At 43.9% G+C, this 23839-nt stretch overlaps 1 protein-coding gene and 1 long non-coding RNA gene across 3 annotated transcripts in view; one reads left to right on the forward strand and one right to left on the reverse strand.

Moving 5' to 3' along the window:
- The window catches only part of LOC121947727 (uncharacterized), a 137064-nt gene extending 126559 nt beyond the window's left edge, over positions 1-10505 (reverse strand). For both annotated transcript variants that reach the window (XR_015777280.1, XR_015777279.1), the window contains exons 1-3: positions 10282-10505; positions 9248-9621; positions 8334-8400 (exon numbers count right to left, since the gene is read on the reverse strand). This is a non-coding gene — a long non-coding RNA (uncharacterized LOC121947727). The remainder of the gene's footprint in view (positions 1-8333; positions 8401-9247; positions 9622-10281) is intronic.
- Positions 10506-10662: 157 nt separating this feature from the next.
- On the forward strand, positions 10663-14788 carry egr1 (early growth response 1). Its single transcript, XM_042493133.2, has 2 exons — positions 10663-11358; positions 12191-14788. The coding sequence occupies exons 1-2, from the start codon at positions 11148-11150 to the stop codon at positions 13501-13503; spliced, it is 1524 nt and encodes a 507-aa protein (XP_042349067.1). The 5' UTR covers positions 10663-11147; the 3' UTR covers positions 13504-14788.
- Positions 14789-23839: the final 9051 nt, after the last annotated feature.

The following is a 23839-nucleotide window of genomic DNA, read 5'->3' on the forward strand; positions in this document are numbered from 1 at the left end:
TGCTTGTTTTCTGTGAGTGCACCGCTCTTATACAGGTGTCTCCTAACCAACTTGTCCTACAACACAAGTGCACAAAAGGGGATTTTTTTCTGCATAACACATCAAGAAGGTTCAGATAGCTGGAGGACAACAGTCTCATATACTGTGAAGGACAAAGCAACAAATTCTGGGCTCTGTGCATAAGCTGTCTCAGTGGGCCCCCTACCCTTCCTCTCTTGATCCATGTCTTTCTAATGCATGGATGGATTACTGAACAGGCCTACCAGGCAAAGTGCCAGGAGGCCCCCTGACCTTGAGCTGCAAAAGGTCAAATGTCAAATTAACACACACTGACCAAGAAAGGACTTAAATGACCTCAAAGACACAAAAAGACAAAATGATCATAGAGACAAACCCACTAAGAGATCGCACTAAAGGGCTTCTCTTGAATCTTATTGTTTTCCCAATTTGCAGACAGTAACGGATGCTGCCCTTCCCCTTTGAGTTGGCCACTAACTCCTACTAGCTGCTTTTTAAATCTCCCACAGTGGGTCACAAACAGAACACGCTGTCAAAACGTCACACCCATCAAGCCCATGATTACATCCTGCTGGTTGTCCCTTTTACATTAACCTTAATTCGGCACTGTTACCACTACTGTTGCTGGCTCAAAGGAAAGACAACTCTGTCCCTCCATTCCGCAATTGTACCTTTTATACCAAACAGCAAGGTGGCACAACAGCGTACAGTGAAAAGGCAGTGTAAAAGGGGCTTATGTGTTTTGCTTCTATGTAACAGAGGTTTTGGGGCCCTTTGCATATCTGTGCCAAAGAGACCACTGTCGCCCATGCTCTCATGCACCTTTTGAAATTCGTCATACAAAGCCAGTTTGCTTTTTTGACCCTTACGTTTTTCTCTTTCCTCTTTTGGAATTCCGAATTCTCTTTCTCTGGGAAAGACATGACAGCGTACTTTGGTGCTCCAGCAGCATAATCAGTCACTCACTCGGCTCTAGCTGTGTTTAGAGATGAAGCATTATGCAGAGGTGAACTAAACCATTTTGTGCCTTTAAGGGATGAGAGGGGCCTCGGAGAGCTTCGGCTATTTATATATATATATATATATATATATATATATATATGGCCCTCATTACTCAGAAAAAAACAAATTCTGCAAACAAAACCAAACTTTTTTATTCTTGGCTATTCAAGGCCCCCCTACCCAAATTATCAGTCCCAATTTTCCCCCCACACTGACATCCCTGTTATATATATATATATACATATTTACATGCATTATCTTTTCTGCCAAAAAGAGCAGCAGTAAGAAAACTGCAACTCCTTTTCCTCATCATCTGTCTCTAGTTGAGAGTCTCCTGGTGACAGACAGGCTGTGACACCCAGCCCTGGTAATAGAAGGCAATTATAAGCCCTGGCGAGAGCTGTGGCAATGGGGAAAACTTTTATGCAGCCCCCCTCCTGGGGCGCTGACATGCAGACACACTGAAATTAATTGCTACAAAACATCAGGCGAGCTTGACGCACACATGCGCATAGTCAAACTCCTGGAAAGGAGAAGAATGAAACAATACACATCATGCGATGTTGCATTGATGCTCATGAGGAGGAAGAAGAAGAAAGAAAAGGCAGCAAAGAGAAGCCGCGAAAAAACAAGTAGATCTCTTCCAACAAATCATGTTTTCATCTAAATAAAGAAGCCAAAGACAATAGACTCCGGTACCTTGGAGACCAGGAGGACTATTTCTCCATGGCAACCAGTGTGGTGTGTGACAATGCCGCAGTGCGAGGGTTTGAACTGCTAAAGCTGTCTGGGAATGCAGAGATAGATGGGGAGAGAGAGAGACTCGGAGAGTGAGACCCATGGAGGGCTGTCTGTGTGCTCGTAATGAGAACACACACTGTCACAATCCCACTGCGAGAAAAATGGAAGTTCATGACTTTCCAACTCACGTTATTTTCTTTCTTTGACTCTTAAAGTCAATACACAGAAAGAAATCCTGTTCCTAACTAAATTATGACACTAAGCCTGTTTATGTTTCCAACAGTGCATATCCAAATATTCTCACACGTAAACATTTCTCTGGTGTTGCTATGGAGTTGCTCCCCTGTTTGACTGTTAGAAAAAAAGCAGCACCATGTGGCCTTCGTAAGAGATTTATTTTAATTGTGTGGTGTATTGCGGCCAAGAGGATGTCAGGCTATATGCTGGGTGTGTGCCGTCAGCACACTTGTGGATACATGCACTCGCGTCGGCCCCTCGGACATGATCGTGTGTGAGTGGGTGTTTGTGTTCAATACGCCACGTGCGTGCTGTGTTTGGATAGCAAGACAAATACAAATAATGGAACACTTTGGTGTGTGTCTTTGTAGCAACCTGTGTGTGTGTGTGTGTGTGTGTGTGTGTGTGTGTTGTTGAAAAGTGGGCGATAAAGATAATATAAAAGCTACTTCCTGTTTGATAACTCCTCCTCATAAATGTGTTAAAATCCTGTATTTAATTGAGATTATTATTCAGTAATTTCTGCTCTGGCAGCTGAAAAGGGTGATTTTTTTTCTTCTTTAACCTGAGGTCGAACTAAGGCTGTCTTTCACAAACTGTACACTACTGCAAGTCTCAACGCTGTCCTCACCCATTTCTCCTTGTCAGCATCACCCGACAACCATCAACATGCAATCTCCTTTGTGTGTCTTTATTTTTATTTGCAGTGCACTTTATAGAAATTCATTACTCTGTCTGCCGCCAGCGTAGGCAGAAAAATATTCCCTCGGCTCAGCTGAACTCTCACCCTCCTTTAATGTAAACACCGCTTCTCAGTCACGTTTCTCCCATTAAGGTAAATGCCTGCATTATGTATGAATCTCATCTCCTTAATCCAGTTGCACCATTAACCTACACACCCAGTCGCTTCCAAGTCCTCGCATGAAGAGAGAGAAGGAGAGACGACTCTGACTCGGGTAATTTGTAAACTATAAACTAAATTTAAACCATCACAGCTAATTAGATTACTTGTAATTACTTATCACTTAAGCTTTATTGTCTGACTGCTGCAGAGTTTAGAAAATCTGTTGTTGAATCTTCGGTCCAAGTGACCCAAAGTGACATTTGGCCCTCGAGCCTCGACTCTTTAAAAAACCATTGTCCCAGAAGCCAAACGCTTCTGACAGTTATTCATTTATTCATTCCTCCCTCCTTCCATTCTATGTTTTTCCCTTTTTCCTTGAGTGTTGCAGTTACGGTTGTTTGTCGTCTTGTCTGTCTGCCTCGTCAGCCGTCATACCTGTTGACGTATGGCACGCAGAGTTAAATGATTATCGTATGATTGTAAAGGGTTGCAGGGCTTTCTGATGGAGACCTGTCTCCTCAGCCCTGTAGGCTATCCCACATCGGCAGTCTCCAGCTGGGGTAGAGGGGAGGGCTGGGGGGTGGGGGAGAGGAAGAGAGGGGGAAGAGGGGGAGGAGGGAGAGGGGCTTACCTGAATCAACCTGTCGTACCTGCCCCGAGGCCCACCTGTCAACAACCCAGCGACAGTCGCTTTCTCTTTCACTCTCTGTCTCAGTCACTTTCTGGCTCTACCTTTCCATCACTTCCTCTGCCTCTGTAGCTCTCCTTACCCATTTATCTCTCTGCCTCTCACCCTCTCTACTCCTTCACTTTACTTCAGCTCCGACACTACAAAACAAATAACTCTCACCTGAGCAGACGTGCCGGTCTCCAACTGTCATTTTCACTTCACAGCAAGTTATTGGGAAAAGCTTTGGCCATTGGACCCAAGGAGACTATTTGTCTTGGCAACTTCTGATCTGACTCAAAACTCAAATAAACTCTGGAGAACAACTTAAAGGTTTGTGTGTGTGTGTGTGTGTGTGTGTGTGTGTGTGTGTGTGTGTGTGCGCCTTGCCTGTTTGTATAACAGCAGGTTTAGACAGGTCATCCTTTGAGAGAGAGGGTGATTTCAGGGTAAGTTTACCAAATTTTCAGTAGCTCAGGCTTTGTGTTTATAGCTCCAAGTTCAAAGAGGAAAAAATAAAACCCTGACTATCTCCCCTTTTTTTGCTATTCTCTGAAAAAAAAGAAAAAGAAAAGCATCAAGGGCCGAGGAGTGAGGAGTGAGGAGTGAGCGAGGGTGATGGCGTGTCTGTCTGATGCAATAATAAACCCACGCTGCATAAAGCCACTCTTCCACATAAACAGATGTGGACTGGCGGACCTCCACATGACTGTGGACTAAAGAAAAGTTTAAATTCCCGACGAAAAATCCGAAGACTGTAGTAGAATAAAAACAGGTCTGTGAGATTGGATGTTTTCTGTCTGCCCCGAGTACGTATTCACATGAGTCACACCCAAACGTGTTCGCTAAAGACAACAAACCAGTTGCTGCTCAGTCTGGACGCTGAGGCCACATCTTTCTGCCTCCCTCGCTCCTTGTCTCTTCCTGTCTGTCTCTCCGTCCACATGAAGACGTCAGCAGAGTAGAGAGCAGTTGGTTTTAGTCAATCAGCCAATAAGAAGCTTTGTCCTGGAGCAACAAGGCGCAACATCCACAGGGCTTTGAAGTAAACTTTAAATGAATCTGGTCTGTGACGAATTTCTCCTCCACAAACTGACTGACAGCAGAGGACTCAAATAAAAGTACCAATACCACAATGTAAAAATACTGCATTGCCCGTAAAAGTCTTGCATTCCAAATCTTACTCTTACTCTTTATCAAGTATTATCAGTTCTTAAAGTATCAAAAATAAAAGTACTCATTCTAGAAAAATGGCCTCTCTAGCTGATTATATTATTGGATTGTTAATATTGTAATTGCATGAGCAGCACTCTACTCTTGTTGGCGGTTAAGGTGGCGTTAGTTTGAACTACTTTATACACAGTTAGGTACTTTACTTAAGTGATTCTAAACCTCGAGCCCCTTTAAAGGGTAACAAGATAAATCTGAGGGGTCATGAGACAATTAAAGGGGAAGGATAGAGGGAAAACCAAGATCTGCTACACAAATCCTTATCATTTGTTGTAAAGTAAAATTTCGATCCCAAAAGTGACAGCAGCTGTGAGATACCAGTAAATAAATACCAGCAAGAGTGTTTATTGGTCCGGTGCTGCGCAGTGCATTCTGATAGTTGCAGGTTTTCAAAAGCAAATGCCACAGCCCTTTTTCTCTGTTTTCTCTGGTCATTTCGCACACTTTTCAAAAGTATTTGTGTTTTTGTACTGCGCATAGACAGCCTAGTTTTGTGAAAGGACCACACTTCTGTAAGTACATTACTTGAGTAAATGAGCCAAATCTCATCGCACAATCAATAAAAGCACAACAAGGCCCTTTTACTTATACAGGCGGGTAGAATTCAATTGCATTTTAAAGTAGAATATTTTATTTTGAGCAGTGGCTTTGGTCGTCATTTACTTCTGATCTGCTAAACTAACACATTAGCTCCTTCAACCCCAGACAACAATTTGAAAGGGAATTAGGCCCATTTTCAAAACTGATCCATGTTTCTCCTTAAGTCTAAGACAGTCCAAAACTATCAGTAAACATAAACAACTCTCCCCCAAATCCAAAAGCTGGAGTGCTAAAACTAAATTTTGTTATGTCATACGGGATTAAGTCCGGAGCTGCTCCATAGACAGTTAAAGATGTTCACAGGGGAATGTTCTGAATATATGTGTACAATTTCTGTTTCAGGACTGAGAACTCTTCAATAAAATAAAGCTCATTTGGGCATAAAAACAAACAAATATTCCGTGGGTCCACAAAATCAGTGTCCTATTTAAATACTGATTGAACTTTAGGCCATGGAAATAACATACTGCATTTCTTAAGTTAGGTGGTATTCCCCTTTAAGGACTGCAAAAAAAGACTGTAATACACACAGCTGACCTATTATACATCAGCTCTGTCAACATACTGGGGTCCTGCCACCCACACACTATGGTATACACAGCTCAGACAAACACACAAAAGTGTTTTGTGACAACCTCTAAATGTTACCCGTTGCTGCGCTGTGACCACCACATGGTGTGGGGAAGCCCCGTCTTTCAGCGTGCTACCGGTGACTCATCGGGAGCTAAAAGGTCAGAGGTCAGATCTTTTGTCACAGGCATCAAACAAACAGGCTGGGGGCTCAGTGAGTCACACATCCTCGGGGACGCTGCGAGGTGGGCTTTGTGCTGTGTTTGGTAATTGTCTCTCTGTCACCTACCACCCTCGGGAGGCAACAGATAAGCAGATAGAGCGGCTATTCGATGCCGGGGCCCTGTTTCTGTGTGATACACTAACACTTATCGTGCTCCACACCCGGGGGGGTAATACAACAGGGAGAGACGCCTGCAGTGACTGTGAAGTGCGAGCAGATTGTTTTTCAAACGTCGTCACCGTGGCCTAGAGCTTTAGTAGGTCAGCTCCCACAGTAAACTTGTGATCTTACCCACATAACCATACGCCGCTAACACTGGGCCAGCATTCCTCAGCAGCATTCCTGGCCTCCTCTGAACAGAGTATAAAACTGTCTGGCTGCTTCAGCGAAAGCAACAGGTGGTGTGCTGCAATCTTCTGCATTGTATTATAATGGGCTGTCTTATATTTCAAGAAGGGAGCCAAGGTTTATGATGACTGGGGCGCTGAGTCGAGGTGTCAAGTATTTAAACAGACATACAGTAATGGATGTCTTCATCGACGGTGGTTTCCAGAATTGCATTAGATCCATTTGGCTTTTCATGCATGTCAATTAGTCCGCAGATTTTCCGCGACCCCTTTGCACTGCCAGTTTCCTCGACGTTTCCGACAGATTTTTATCCCTCTCACGCCAGTTTGTCTTTTCCCAGGCGCACTCACTCTGCGCATAAAAGGTCAGGCTGCACACTCCTGCTGGCGTCACTTTAAGAGCTGGGAGAAAAATGACATTTATCAAATACCCTCCTATCATGCTCCTCTCCCCATCACTCTGTAAGGCTGTGGGCTAATATTCAGCCTGTCACTCTGCCCGAGACCATCAGGCCTCCGCTCCTCTCCCGTTTAATTATCATCTCTCCTTGTGTGTTATAGGCCAAATTTCATTTTTTTATCATCCTAAAAATCCACCACTCTCTCCGCATACAGCTAGGCAAAATAAAACTATGAGTGCTGCATTCTGTGCTCCAAAATAACCAGGTCCTCTCTCTTACATTATTCCCTCCTCCCCATCCTCTCTGCTACATTATGTAATATGCAGGCTTTAGTAACTGTCATCGTCCACCCTCGTAATCTTGGTCCGCCCATCATGGGAGCACACAAGGCTGCACACACCTGTATGCTAATGGGAAGGGATTGCACCACCGATCGGTGTAGGCGGCATGGGAGTAGGGGAGGTGTGATGGAGGAGCTGGAGTATCTGTCTGTCTGTCTGTCTGTCCTGTCTCCCTGACTGACTGACTGCCTGGCATTGGCTGCTGACAAATGCCAGCACAAAGCTTGGTATTTGCTCCCACGTACAGTATGTGGGTGTGAGGATTCTCTCTCGGTCTCCACTTTCTATTTTTCTATCGCCCTCACCCTTCCTTCCCACCATCTCTTTTTCTCAACCTGCCTCCATCTCCTTGAGATCTATACATCTCTATTTCTCTCCTGTCTCCCTGTATTTTCATGTTCCTACTTTCCTCTCGTCCACCTCCTCTCTCTTTTTTTGGCCTCCCTATCTTCCTCCTCCTTTTTTTCTCGGAGGCAGATTGGGGCATGATTAAATATCAACCAGTGCTCGTGCTGGGTGTGATTGTGTTTGTGTGAACAGGGGCGTGGTGGCTGCGTAGGTAAAGGGACAGCCTCACTATCTCGCCGGCTGGCAGAGCGTTGGAGTTTCATCAGGCAAGGACTCCTCTGACTGGTTTGTGTGGGCAGCATTGGGGAACACACCGAGGAGGAGCGAACTGGCTGACCCAACACACACACACACACACACACACACACACACACACACAAACATGCTACAGTGCACATATCATGCACATCATCCACACAAACACACACACACACACACACACACACACACAGACTAATTCTCCTTCCCCTGCCCTTACAGCATCTGCTTCCACCCCCTCCATGCATCAGAGTGAAGGGAGGCCCAAACAGCCACTGTGAACTGTTTATCATCTTTATTACTTTATTACTTTTCCGACAGTTTTCCCTAACCTGATTTTATTACATTGTCATCAGATGATGAGTTCTCTCATCTGCTCTCTCTGCTCTTTCTTCTTTGCTTGGCCACAAATTTATCGACCTTGGTAACTGATGCATGACAGCAGCAGCGGATGCAGAAAGGAGTTTGGTATCACCACACAGTTACAGTCACTCTGTGCAACTCACCATCATCATGTCCTGAGCTTTTGGTCTTTGTTTCCTCAGGTCTGGAGCCACAGCGGCATTTCCCTTGCTGAAAAACAAAAAAGTAAACTCAAGTTTTTGGAGCGTGCATGTGCAGTGGGAGCACCATTTTACTCCTAAAATACAGCATTGCTGTGCAGTGCCACATACCTTCAAAAGTGATTAGATTTGAGCGTTTATACGTATCTAACTGTATGAATAAACAACATTACACATTCTCCAGCTGCGCCCTCCACTTCAGGCTTATTTGGATTTTGTGAAGGAGCCTCTGCTCCAGATCATCCATAATATATGACAGAATTTTGCTATCAGTCTAATGGGGGTAAACAGAGAGATTTGCCAGAGGCTGAATGGGAAACGCCTGGGAGAGAATGCAATCCAGTAAAGACCAAAAACCTACTGTGTGTACCTGAATTATGTTGTTTCTATCGATCCATCTATCTCAGTGGCTCTCAACTGGTGGGTCACGGTCCATTCTGACTGGACTATATGCACTTTTTTGGTTGCAGTGCTATTTGTTTACTAAGTTTTAAGAAATTTCATTTTATTCTTGCAATATATTTTATTTTATTGTGTTCTAAGCCCACGTGTTATTTACATTTTGTGAGATGAAAATGAATATGTGGCAATTTATCAAATGTGTGGACCTTGAACTAATGACAAGGGACCAAATCTGGATCCCGTGGCTGAAACTGTTTGGAACCTATCTATCTATCTATCTAGTGCAATAATATGTCACTCCATCCTGGATTAAGCTGATCGTGATTATATCATTGTGGCACTAGCCCCTGTAGATGGAGGGCAGTTGAACATGATTTGAGAGCTATGCAATCAGTATTTTGAGTAATTTCGAAATGAAACAATATTTTTTTAAAAAAAAAAACAGGGAGTCTCACCTGCGCTGCCCTCTCCAACGCAATAGCAGCATCTCTCTTCTGTCTCTTCTTCTCTCCTCGCTCTCTCTCAGGCCACCTCAAAGTGTCCTGCCCACGATGTTTCCCAATGAGGTTGCTCGCATATAGATCCAGTCAGCAGCAAGGGAAACACATTGATTTCCCGTCAGCATCCACCGAGGACTGCTGGCGCGCCAGCCCAAGCTGGAGCAGCCGGGGGGAACATCGGTATCCCGCAGGCGTCCTGGCAGCTGTGCACAGCCTTGTAAATGCGGCCCATTAGGCCGCTGAGTGGCAGAGAGATTCCCCGAATATTGAGCCGGGGACACCCCTCAATTAGACGGATCGCCCCGCACCTCGTCAGCATCCGCGGCTATCTGTTCTCATTAATCAATGACACAGCCGAGAAAGAGGGAAAGTTAATTTAGAGGAAGTTTGCTACCAGCCAGCAGAGTTTGCACAGTATCAACATTTTAAGCTCATTGCTTAGAAATAAACTCATCTATAGGGTATATTAAACTGTATAATACTGACTGCCAAAATCGATTTAACATGTTGGCTAATTATTCATAATCAATAATCCAATAGATTGATTAAAAAATGCATGACAATGTGGCTTTAATGGCTGTGTGAAAAGTATGCCTCGGTCTAAAAAAAGAAAAGAAAAGAAAAGAAAAGCTTAAGATCACTTTTGAATTATTTTTTGCTTGTTTTAGTTGAAAATGTGTGTGTATCATAATACACTAAATTGTTGCATTTGTGGTTAAAACGTATTTAGCGCACAAGCAGGCAGTCTTCACATTTCAACACGAAAAAAAAACAACATATAAAGCAGTTCCTCTGTTGCACAAAGTCTTTCACATAAAGTCTAATAGTTGAGCTGGAGCTGTGCTTTAAAACAGAGAAGCAGTCTGCTGCTGACATTAGTTATTGTGAGCGCTGGACATGATTTGCACTCCAGCCTCTCATTCACTGCCAAGCAGCGATCAGCGCTGCCTCAGGAAGTTCCAAATAAGGACAGGGAAATGGAAACCCACCGGAATAGGTCCTTATGTAGTCACGACCTTATAAGGCACGGCGGAGCCGGGCTTTCCGGCAGCAGCGCAGCCTGCTGCACAGATGGGAAATCCAAATCAAATCTATGGGGCGACGGGGAGAGAGCAAGAATTATGCTGCTGTCTCGCGGAGCTGTTCTGCTATGAAGATACATTGATTCGGGACAGAGGAAGAGCGGCGTTGTCTTCGCAATTTACTGCGAGAGCTTAATATAAAGTCTCTCCTCTCTGCTTTCCCCCCAGGCCAGCGTCATGTGTCCTCCACTGCATTGCCTAAATATGGGCTTCCTCCGCTCCATATATGGACATCTACGTCACGGCAAGAGGGTATAAAAGGAGCGGGGAAACCTCTCAGCTCAGAGAGAGCCCTGAGAGCCCACAAGAGCAACTGTTAGAGCAGAGATAGATAGACAAACACATAGAACTCCCTTACTGAGAAATATCACAACAAAAGTACAAAGTCAATTCAAAACAACATCCATCCAAGAGGGTCAAAACCTAATTGGATGAGCCATTTAATACATAGATACAAAATCAAGACTGATCTGTTGATTCATTTCGATGGATCTTAGGTAATGAGTATAAAGGACACTTTTGATTTTTTCTGAAAAGACAAGTGGATCTTTACTCATCTCTGAGAGAAAGAGGAAAACAACAGGACAACTGGAGAGCAAGAGTCACGGAGTGAGACAGAAAACTGCATCTTCCGAGACATCAGCAGAAGTGTGCAGCGCTCCCTGAGCTGGGCTAAGTGATTCCCTCCACCTGCGAGGCACCGCTCTGCCAGCGTGCACCCAGCCTCCCTGCACTCTTCACCAGCCACCGGCACAGCTCAGCACCAGCAGAGGATGGCTGCAGCCAAGACCGAGATGATCCTCCCAGCCCTGCAGATCTCAGAGCCCCTGAGCTTCCCTCACTCCCCCATGGATAACTACCCCAAGCTGGAGGAAGTGATGATGCTGAGCTCTGCAGGGACCCCCTTCCTCACCGCCTCCGCACCCGAAGGTGCAGGCTTTGGCTCCGGGGAGCCAGGAGAACAGTACGACCACCTTGCTGGAGGTAAGAGCTCAAATTTTGCCTCAAACTGAACTAAAGATTACAGCAATCTGCTAAGCTATACTAAAACAAATGAAGAGTTTAACAGCTGCTTAACTAAAAATTGTTTATGCTGTGTAGTGTTAATTCACATGATTAATTGATTGTATAACTGAAGGTGACATAAGTAACAAGTCTATATTAATTTGTTTTATCAAGGCTTGTGAAGAGAATTTTTTTTTTATTTAAAGTGAAATTGCAGGCTGAACGTAAATTTAATTTTTAGCTGATCTGACAGGACACAATAATAAAATAAAATTACATATGAAGAGAGAGAGGGAATTTAAAAAAAACCCAACAAAACAAATAAAAACATCTGACTCAATATCAATTTATTGATAGCTCTAAATCCCTGTCGACTCTCGGAGGACTCAAACACTGCTCAGTCACTGCATGCCTCTAGACACTCCTACAGCTCAATTCAAATTGCATTCCTAAAACCAGCTGAACTGCAGTTTCGGTAATCAATTGCCTCAGGCTCTGTGATGGGCTTCAAGAATGTGCACGTTTGTGCGTGTGTGTGTGCAAGACAGGAGGAATGAAAGAAAGATCGAGAGTGTGAGCGGAGGAAAATGCAAGCATAGAAAGCTTCTACAGCAGCGCCTGTTGAGACAGTTTGAGAGTTTAGGGGGAAAGAGTTTGGTTGGAGGGGGTTTCTCTGCGTGGGCACCTGACTGATCGGTCTCAGAAGAGAGGGGTGACACACTGTCCACTGCTCTGGCAGGATTCCCCCTCTCCCTCTCTCTGGATATTGACAGTTTGATTAATGTCTCCTCTTTCTCTGTGCTCCCTGCAGATACGTTACCTGATATCCCCTTCAACTGTGAGAAGTCAGTGGGAGAGCAGACCTACCCCACCCAGAGGCTGCCCCCCATCTCCTACACGGGCCGCTTCACACTGGAGCCCGCCACCACCTGCAGCAACAGTCTCTGGGCGGAGCCCATCTTGGGCTTGTTCACTGGTCTGATGGGCAATATTGCCCCCACTTCTTCCTCCGCTGCCTCACAGACCACTTCGTCCTCCTCTTCATCTGCCCCATCCTCCACTTCCTCCTCTTCTACCTCCTCCTCATCTCAGAGCCTCAGCTCCTCAATTCACCACAGCGAGCCCAACCCCATCTACTCAGCCGCTCCAACCTACTCCAGCCCCAACTCTGACATCTTCCCGGACCAGGGCCAGGCTTTTCCCAGCTCGGCCGGAGCAGTGCAGTACCCTCCTCCGGCCTACCCCAACGGCAAGACCTGCAACACCAGCTTCCCTGTGCCCATGATTCCTGACTACCTCTTCCCTCAGCAGCAGGGAGAGATCAGCCTGGTGCCTCCTGACCAAAAACCCTTCCAGAGTCAGTCGAGCCAGCCCTCCCTCACTCCTCTGTCCACCATCAAGGCCTTTGCCACCCAAACTGGTTCCCAGGACTTAAAAAGCGTCTACCAGTCCCAGCTGATCAAGCCCAGCCGCATGCGCAAGTACCCCACCCGGCCGAGCAAGACGCCTCCTCACGAGAGGCCCTACGCTTGCCCCGTGGAGACCTGCGACCGTCGCTTCTCCCGCTCCGATGAGCTGACACGTCACATCCGCATCCACACGGGCCAGAAACCCTTCCAGTGCCGCATCTGCATGCGCAACTTCAGCCGCAGCGACCACCTGACAACACACATTCGCACTCACACTGGCGAGAAGCCTTTTGCCTGTGAGATCTGCGGACGCAAGTTTGCTCGCAGTGATGAGAGGAAGAGGCACACAAAGATCCACCTACGGCAGAAGGACAAGAAAGCAGAAAAAGCAGGAGCGGTGGTGGTGACGGCGGCGCCGGTATCAGCCGCTTCACCCGCCTCCAGCTACCCTTCACCCATCACCTCCTACCCTTCTCCAGTGTCTTCTTACCCATCTCCAGTCACCTCCTGCTACTCCTCTCCGGTCCACACTTCCTATCCATCTCCTTCCATCGCCACCACTTACCCGTCGGTGTCCATGTCCAGCACCTTTCAGTCCCAGGTCGCCTCCTCCTTCCCTTCCTCAGTCGCCTCCAACATCTACAGTTCCCCAGTCCCCACCCCGCTATCAGACATGCAGACCACTCTCTCCCCAAGGACAATCGAGATCTGCTAAGAAAGAGCAAAGAGAAAAACTTTTTAAAGTCTCTCCGCACTTCTCCTTCCTTAAGGTTCTTAGAGGGGAAAGAAATCAGCATCAAAAGACTTTGTTTTCCCCTCCAAAAAGCACTTTTCTGTCTGCTCCCTGTGCAGCGTTAGGTGAATCTTGAGATTTACCTGAAAGAGAGAAAAAGACACATGTCAAGGACTGGGCAAAGACAATAGAAGATGAAAAGGGATTTCTTTCTGTCTCTGTAAAACAAATGCAGCACTTCAAATGCATAAGGGACTCAACAGATAGAGCGTAGAAACCGGCACTGACGGGTCTCTACCATTAGGTACACAGCAACCAAGAGACAGACAGATTGCCAACAGTTGTGGTGCTAAGGCACATTTGCCCTTGCAGGCACTCATACAGTACAAAAGACATTGAATGATATACATAAGCTACCATATATGTATATTGTACATGTGCCATGTTTTGTTTTTATCATTCTTTGGTACCATTGATGTGAAAAATTATTTGCATATTTGCATTGTATTATTTGAAGTGAGCAGGGCCATATTTTCTACATATTTTCTCTATTATGTAGTGATGATGCTGTGATATGTTTTGACATTGTTTGAAAAAAAAAGCACTTAAGTATTCAAGCATGAGTAAGAGTGATGTTAGTTTCTGTTTGTAAATATCATCCACTGGTACTATCTCTTTCTCTCTTTCTCACATGTGACATATCGCTTGGTTATATGGAAAAATAGAGAAAAGAAAAAAACATTCAAAAAAAAGAAAAAAAAACAAAACAAAACAAGACAAACGCTCCCGTTATTTGGTGCCTTTTTGTGAAGCCTTGCTGATGTTGTTACTCGGCTGCGCGCGAGAGAGGATGCACTGCATCTCGCCTTAAGGGTTGAGGGAATATTTTTGTTACAGAATGTAAGTCATACTCAGAGGGAGGAAAAGGGACGAGCTACGAGGGCACCGCTTCATTTCATTAGAATGTAAGCAAAAAAGGAGAAAAACTATAAAGTATATTTTTGTAAAACTTAAGTGTAAATATCCACATCTTCAAGAGCTGGAATGTTGAAGTTACCTACTGAGTAGGCATGGGATTCTTTTGTATGTTATATACATGCAGTTCATTATTTTGTGGTTATCTTTATTTTGTAATTGTGTTTGTTAAAACAAGTGACTGTTTCTGGCTTCTAAACACATTGAATGCGCTTAACTGCCAATGGGATATTTGGTGTACAAGATATCCTCCCAGAAATGAAATATAAATAAAAATATGAATATATATGTATATTTGTTCTCCCACTTTATTGTCCGACATCTGTGTTATCAAATATTTCCACTGGTTCTTCATACAGAGCCATTATATTACATCACCCTTCATTTCATCACGTACACCCCTCATACATGCACATCCTTTATTCCATCATCTTATATGTTAATTGTATGCATCTTATTAGTGGATTTAAACCACGACTTCACATCACAGAAAGCCACCCTTTCATTTGGGGAAAATGTGCACAGTGTGATCTTATAGAAACTCTCCGTTTCAATCACTGTTCTCCAATTGAACCCTGTATTAATGATAACACTAATGCATGACTCCCATGCCTATAAACACTGGAGATGAGGAATTCTTATCTAGATCCAACATGCTCTTGAAGATATTAAGCTTATCTAAATTTCCATTTCATTTTAGATTTTGTGATACACACTGGCCCTTGCTGTTGAGCACATAGACTTCCAGCAATTTAATCTTTAGGCAATTTTTTTCCCTCTTCTGTATGCTGTTAGATTTTTTTTTTTTTTTTGGAGAGGGATATTTTAAACTCACTGTGCTTAGACATGCACAGGGTTATTTTCACTGAGCGCAGGTGAAATCCATCACATGATAATTACCTTCTTTTCTGCAAATGTGCTTGGCGAGATGCTGTCACCCCGTAGCGAATGAGCTGTAACACACAATTGGGCAATATCTGTGTAGGTTAGGCTGAATTGTTGCAAGGGTGCAGCTGAGCAGACTGGCCCTGAAGGTTTAACCGCTGTTTCTTTTGGTTTTTCAAGCAGAATATAATAACAGCCTCTTTGCACCGTCATTATTCATCCGCCACTGTTCCCTGGGCAAGAAATTCTTGCTACATGTTTGAGTATGAAAATAAAACAGCTTGGGTTTTTTTAAGCCTATGTAGACAAGAACCCTCCTAAGTTTTTTTTTTTTTTTCCTCTTGGAGCTTTGGAGTAATTTTGTGTTGTGAAATGCACTAACCAAAATACTCACAAATGCAAACACAGCTAAAATAGAAAGCAGGAAAACAAGTAGAAGAGAGTGATGGAGGGAAAAGGAAAATAATTAAGATAATTGGTCTCCTGATCCCAAATTGACTTTCTAAATCGGGCCTGATGAGGTGTGTGTGTGTTCGTGTGCACATGTATGCAGGCATTTGTGTGCCATATACACAGTGACTGTCTATAGACTTTAACTAATGTTTCCTGCTGTGTGTCTGTATGCTGCTTCGGAGATGTTTAAGGTTGTAATTGTTTGAAATTTGCCGTGTTGGCAGCAGTTGTTCTGCTCTGCATTTCCTTGGTTAAAACTCAGCGTGTTTGTGAAACCATCTACCTGGACTGTTTGCAAGTGTATGCATATGTGTATTTTGGGGGACGCAGGGGGACACTCTACCCTCAATATTGAGAACATTTGTCCCCATCAATAAAAAAATGAAAGTAGCCGAGGACTTATATTTAACAAAATTAAAGACCATCATACCATAAACTGATGCAGAAAAGGCACAAATGGGCACATAAAAATTCACTAGAATGCAGGAAATAAAGTGCAAGCATATATGTCCTCCTCAAAGTTGAAACAAAAACTTTGGCCTTGAACAAATGTCTACATACAAGCATAATACAGCAAAAGGCAGCAAAAACAGCAACGCAAAGTAACAATTGTCCATTTTCATGGATGAAATCTGCATCACTGCTACACCTCAACAAACAAATTAAACACACACGCACACACACACACATGTAAGAGGATGTACTACAGCCGAACACTAATCAGTACTGTTGTTAATCTCTCTTTCTTGATGTTTAAAAAAATGATGTTCTCCACGCAGCGCCACATGCAGCTTTTCTTGGCAAATCTCAAACCTCCTTGTGTTGCTTAAAATCCTGAAATCTGTCATTTCCTGTCATTGTTTACGGCATTATTTTGGTCCCTGGCTGCAAATCAAGAGCCATTCAGCAGCTTTCGCATCAGAACTTTCTCATAGTGCCATGCTTTTAGGAAACTCTTTTACTCAATGTGAAAACCACAGACTGTGCTTCTCTCAGCCCTTTCTCATGTTAAGAGACAATATTTCAACCAGTGTTGTCACAGTCTATAACCCAAACGTTAGAAAGACAGACGAGCAATATCCCTAAAAGTGTGAGAGGGATGGTGTAGCCCATCATGTCCTCTTGCTCTGACTCAAGGCTCTTCCTCGCATATCAAAGCTCAAGCGCTGAGCTTGTTCTGTTTAGGGAGGTGCAGGAGAGGAGTTGGGAGTGCAGTTGCGTTGTGGCTTCACTCTGTTGTAACCCACAATGGAGCCACCTCACGACCCCCAACGGGCTTCCACTTCAAGAGCCATGCCTTTGTTCAAAAATGTATTTGTTCTCTTATTCTTTTTGGGAACTGTGTAAAACAAAAAAAGGACGAATGGCGAAACGCATCGTTCTTTCTCCCTCAGCCCGTCAACCCCACCTCTTTCCCTCTCTCTCCACGTCTGTCTCTACCTCGCTCTCCCTCTCTGCTAGTGCATATTTTGCCGCAGATGCTAATGATCTACCCCCTCTGTATTCTGATGCAAGGTCTGTCTACACTTTTCCCTTTCATCCACATACAAATGTGCTCTTATTGCCTCTTCGCCCTCGGGCCTTTTAAGATGCCTTTTTGAAATATGCCGTTTGATAAGCACATCATTGGCTAAGTCCCCGCAGTGATTAGAGATCTCTTTAATGTGAGCAAGTTAGAGAGTGAATGAGGGGCTCCGGGGCCGGCAGCTATCCGTTCTCCTCTGCCCTCACCCCTTGACATCTCCCGGGCCGCTGGGGAGGGACCAGTGTCAGCTACGGCGACGCAGAGCCCAGCTTAGCACGTATGTAGGCACCGCTGGCCATCCTTCATGCTTCATCTCCACATGGAGATTAAGCACGGGAGGAGAGACACTGGAGAATCGCCTTCATAGAGACACGGTACTGTATGCTGGAAGGCTAGATTCCTGTACTTTATCACAGGGATATGACAGGAGGACTGCTCTCTAATGTCTTTTAAATATGCTCCATTGATCTAATGTTCAGAGCCTCGCTTTGCCTCGCTGGGATGGCTTTTTTTTTTTTTTTTTTTTTAAATCTTGCCAATAGGGAATGCTGATACAGTCGTCAGGTGCTTTCTTCTGTTCTCTGCCTTGCACTCGACACCTGTTGAGCCTTTTGGGATAAGTAGGTTATATTTAAACTGCTTGATTTCCAGCCTCCTCACAGTTACATTTCAGGTAGATTGCAACATTTATGCAGACGCGGCGTTCAGGAGACGTGCTCGGCGTATCACAGTTTGAAACAAACATCAGTCAAAAAGGGTAAGCATGATAAACATGGACAAAACATAGCGGGTCATCTGTGTCCAATCATCTCCGCAAGCTGTAAACGAAACACAGACCAACAGATGCTCAGCTTTGCACACAAAGAGTCACATAAAAGATTATCGATATGTCACAAATTTGCTCTCCATTTCTGGGTTAAGATGTGTGAATCTTTTGCTTGTGTGTCAGCTGTGTACTTGTTCAAACACATGCCAGATGTAAGAGCAGCACAACTCACAAGCAGCTTTGAAATTATTTGTGGCACACAAAAGAGATTTTTTGACGTATCACTTCCACAATAATCTACAGGTGTCCTGGCAACTTTCGCTCGACTTAATAAGCCATGCTTGTTTGAAGTACATGGCTTTGAACAGACAACAAAACAGTGCATGCTTAAGTACCTCCAAATATGACACCTCTTCAACTCGGCATCAAGTACACTACAGCTTCACAAAAGGCACCTGGGTGGCTCTGAAATGCAAACAGGCCCTCATAAGTCTTTATGTGTTAAGGCTAGTAAGTGGGCTCGAGTTGTTTTCTTTTCTGTCTGTGAGTCTGACTATCATATGCAATCCCCGAGCAGGGTCTCTGAAGCTGGGTAAATAAATGCAGTCATGCCTCTCAGAGACTTGTCTGTTTTTATCAGAGGGATGGATGTTCTGCAGCAGATGGCTTCCTGCTGCAAATTAGAGGCTTCTGACGGCACCGTACAAGACATCAATTCCTACATAACAATAATTCAAACAAAAAAAAACATATAAATAGATCCATGTTATTACAGTAAACAATTTTAAATAGTAGTTAAATGGCTACAAAACTATCATTGATAGCGCCTGCTTGTTTTCTCGTAAATCTAACTGTTTCTATGACCCATTTTATTCCACATGAAGCAGCACAGATGCATTTCAGGGTCACTGGTTTTGCTTGAACTGTAGTTCAAGAGTTCAGAACAACCACCCAGTTGTCACAACAGCCCAGATTAGAGGTGAGAGCTACAGTGCTCTGTGTGTGTGTGTGTGTGTGTCTGCAGTAAACCACATTCACAGTTTATAGCTTGGCCTGTATTTACAGATATCTGGCCTTCAAGGCATTTGCTTTTTTTATTAGGGTGTTAACAATATATGTATTTTTAGTGAGCAGTTCGATATGAAATTTTCGGTTCAGTACATGTTACAAACCAAACAATTCGTTGAACATTTGGAAATAGTATATAGAGCTTAAATTGTGCGAAATATGTTCTCAGTGCCACAGCACTCAACAAGGGACAAAAACAAAAACAAAAACAACAAAACAGGCAACGTGCTGTCTGCTCCTCCCACCTCCAAACCAAACACTGAAACACACTGGAAGGCACGCTACACCAAGCTAGCATTTTAAAATACAACATAAAGAACAGCTATTTAACAAAGTGGCCTATGAAGAAAAATACCTTCGTGCCACATCACAGTGCCTATCGATTAATCAACGGATACAAAAGTTTCTCATTTAAGATCTTTTCAAAGATTATTCCATGCCAAAGGTACATAGTGGGAAAATGCAGTTTTGCCAAGATCTGTCAAAACTGAGGGTATTTTAAAATGCAACTACTCCACAGGAGTGTAGCTGGTAACTGCCAGAGTTAAGATTTTAGACTGGAAGTTTACATATTGCTTTGTAGATAAAAATGCTGCTTTCTGCAAGTGGTCAATTATGTTCAATGCACCAAATCATAAACGATGTAGTGGTGCTACAACCACTTATAATAATAAAGTTGATACAAAACCAACTGACCACCTCCAGAGATCAGATCAGGGCTTCCAGTGTCTAACTCTGATACATCAAAAGCGGAGAGAGACCTAACAGAAAATCTGTCTCTCTCTTCCCTCCAGATGTGCCCTGCAGTGACTTCACCACCTGTCATTCAAAAGGCGGAGGCCAGGTGTCTCATCCGACACCACAGCCACCTGTTCTGAGATGCACCACACACACACACACACACACACACACACACACACACACACACACACTCGATCCTGTAAGTGCTGCTTTTTCCACAGTACATGAGCACTGACCACAACTTAATCTGCATTTTGACCATGTACTGCCAAAAATAATCCCCGAACCCACTTCTTAGGTAATACCTGTGGAATGATAATAAATAATGCAATCTGCCACATAAATGAACCTTTAGTCACACAACCGAAAGAGGAAAAAACAATATCCCTGGTTCAGGGCCAAATATAATAGATTCAGAAATAACAGTGGTGGCAAGAGACACCCTTTGTCTCAGTGTTTTATAGTTGTTGTTTTTTTTTTGACTCACACTGACAATGTTACTGTGTGCCGTTGCTGCTGCGCTTTCATAATGCAGCACCAGGTATTACAAAAGCAGCACTTGTCATCCGGCTGCTGCTGAGCCTCATTTAAAGGCTGAGCTGTAATCACATATGAAAAAAATAGGAGATTCCTGTGTGGACAGAATGTAGAATTAGGCAAACAGGTGTGTGTGTATGCCACATGTGCCTATACGCTGCAGCCATAAGGTGTTATCAGTCTCAGGAGTGACAGCGTGATCGCAAGGGAGTGGGAGAAGTGAGATTTGGGGAGGCGGAGGGATACGGTGAATGTGTATCATCATCTGTCCAGGTTTCCTTTCCCGCCCCCTCACTACAGCTGTCCTGCACGTCTGATGAAAGCCTTGCACTTCTATATTTGTCCCACAGTGATGAGGTGGAACTAATGGCCACTTTCACACCAGCTGATGTCATCAGTGTGCTGCGCCTGGGGAGCAGGAGGGTGGGAGCGGCCAGGATACCTGCTGGGAGCCTCTGTTGTCCACCAGCGCATGAATAAATGATTTACATCGACTCGCTTGTTTTATGCCTAATGTTGTCAGGGGGGTCGCTCAGGTTAGCTCTCTGCAAGGGTCTGCTAATGTTTAAAGGAGTAGTTTGACATTTGGGATGGCTTTCTTGTCAGATGAAGATTGATACTACCGTCGTAGTCAAAATATAAAGATAATGACAGCAGCTTGTTATCTTAATAACTGGTAGCATTGCTCTGTCCAAAGGTGACAAAATCCACCACTTTACACTTACGGCACAGACATAAGAGTGGTATCAATCTCCTTGCCTATCTGTCAGCAAGAAAGCAGAGTAAGTGTATTCTCCAAAATGTCAAACTACTCCTCTAATCTATTTTTTTGCTGATTTATATAGATAAAAATCCAAGCAATCCATCCTCTTTTCCTTTTTCTCTCTCTGTCTGTCTCTGCTCGTCTGCCCTCCTAACAGCTAGTTAACAGTAAGCAGTGTGTGCTGTGGCGAGCCGAGCACAGCCACATCTCTGTCACATCCACACCGATAGGTCCTCATTTAGGGCCTGTGACTGCGTGCAGTGGCATGTCAGCATCTGTCAGCTCTGTCAAGTGTATATGTAGGCTTTTACGCTTCCTAATGTGGAACAGTTGACAGGTTATTACCGCCAAAGTGAAGTCATGAGCCTTGACCACAGCTATAACCCAACTTTAACCCAGGAAAATTTGGGGCTTAGCGCTGAAATGCTTTGACAAGGTGAGACAAGCAAAGTTTTCTATATAGGAGACTCAAGCATCCAGCCCAGAGTAAGCTGTGCATTACTGAATCCTGGCTATCCTGTTTCCATTAGGATACATCTGTGATCAGATCATGAACTCGGTGCGCTTTCAACGCTTCAATCGTTTGGCTATAAATACCTCAGATGCCCCCTCAGTGAAATTACCCCTTCAGCGGCCCTATCTCCTCCTGCCCTCCATCATTTTCATCCTCTAATGTACGTGAAGCCGCCAGTAATGGTGCTAGATTACAAAGAGTGTGCGTAGCTTGTGTGTGTGTGCGTGTGGTTTTTTTACAGCTTGGAAATATCCCTGCAGTTAAGTATAATTCACACGCAGAGGGGCCACACATTTGACCCGTGCATGTGCATGTACACACACTTCAGTGTGCTCTCTCTAACCCTCAGGGTGTGTGTGTGTGTGTGTGCATTTAGCTCTGTACACTGCCGCTTAATAGAGTCCTCCATTGTGAGTAATGACCCCAGCCCTATTCTGTTATTCTATCCAGACCAGCGGGCTAAAAGTTGCTGTGAGGATGAGACAAGGGTCCCTCTCTTTCTCTAAAGCAGTGAAATGAGGAGAAATTGCAGTTAAATGAATGGTTGTTTACTTGCTGCGTTTTCCCCAAATACACCTCATCCATCTTCTTGGGTTCACTTATACATTCCTCCATTTGACTTTTATCTTTAAAGGAATGCTTCATCTACAAAATGATCATTTGTACATCAGTTACTCACCTCGTGTTATCTTGAATTTGTGTGGAAATCTTTGTTTCCCTTGCATGCTTCTATGGTGAACAAAAAATCCTAAAATAGAGAAAATTCTTAATTGAAGTCAGGGGGCTAAATTGAACAACAGCATATCTATATCAAAAAATTAGCACACAAACTCTCACACAACTCGTATGCACAGTACTTTCAAAAACCTTACAATTTACAACACCTCCACATAAACAGTTGAAGCACACCTGGGAAACTCAGTGTGATACACAACCTGAGTTTAAGGCACGTAATGGCCCACACATGACACTTGGATGCAGTGTTACCAACTCTTTTTTAACAAAAGTAGTTTGTTGTAGCTCCAGAAGTTGCTAATGTTGCCAGTTGATGTCATATCTTATTTGCATATTGGTGACATCATCAAAGGAGCATGAAACCTCACTGAATTAGATTCAACAGAAAATTCTCAATAAAACATTTGAATTGCATAAGAGCCACGGCGCTTAAATTCTAGTGCACCACTTTCTCACACTTCCAAGACAGCAAGAGTGTCCACGCAACAATAGAAAGTGAATACGTTCGTTTTCTATGAGCAACACATATGGGAGTGAATTACAGTATATTTCTCTGGTTTTCCCTGATGGCCTGATCAAGTCACTAAATTTGTCTGTAATGGCTTTTCAGAAATAAAGTCGCAAAAAGTTGCTAAAAGTTGCTAAAGAAGCAAGAAAGCAAACAAATTAGTAACACTAATTGGATGCATAATTATTTTAACAGTAAGGATTTATCTAAAATGCATGTGTTAAATACTAAGCATACAACTGAATGAGACCAGGAAATTACTGTACGAGTTGTCTGAAAGTCTTTAAATGGATGGTTTGATATAGTTTCGCTCTTGTTAAGCGCGGTTCCCTTTTGCTTCGATTAATCAAGAATGTTAGCTATTTTTGGAATCTTCATTCACCGTTTTAGGCACGTTTTCTTAACAAATTCAAGGTAACACAGAGTGAGTAACACATATACAAATGGTCATTTTTTGGGTGAAGTATTCCTTTAACATACATTATTGCTCGTACTTATCACTGCTTTTTCTCACCAACTGCATTCATTAGCTCCAGGACACATTTCTCTTCACATTCACATATACTAAACAACATTCTACCTTTACAGTCTTGCTCATGACTACCAGGTTTGGATTCATTATCTGACACACACACACACACACACACACACACACACACACACACACACACACACACACACACACACACACACACACACACACACACACACACACACACACACGCATTTTACCTGGCAGCCACAAACACCACCATCACCACTCCAGCTTTGCCAGTGATGCTGTGAAGCAGTGGGGCTTCAATGCTGCTCTGCCACTGTGTATTATGAGGTAACCATCCAGAGAGACA

This window comes from Plectropomus leopardus, chromosome 8 (genome assembly GCF_026936395.1).
Source record: "Plectropomus leopardus strain MGB_pleo_1.0 chromosome 8, ASM2693639v1, whole genome shotgun sequence".
NCBI classification, from domain to species: domain Eukaryota; kingdom Metazoa; phylum Chordata; class Actinopteri; order Perciformes; family Serranidae; genus Plectropomus; species Plectropomus leopardus.

Coding starts and splice junctions, on each gene's coding strand:
- egr1 (XM_042493133.2), top strand. CDS start 11,148: ATGGCTGCAGCCAAGACCGAGATGATCCTCCCAGCCCTGCAGATCTCA. Junction 11,359..12,190: donor GTACGACCACCTTGCTGGAG/GTAAGAGCTCAA, acceptor TGCTCCCTGCAG/ATACGTTACCTGATATCCCC.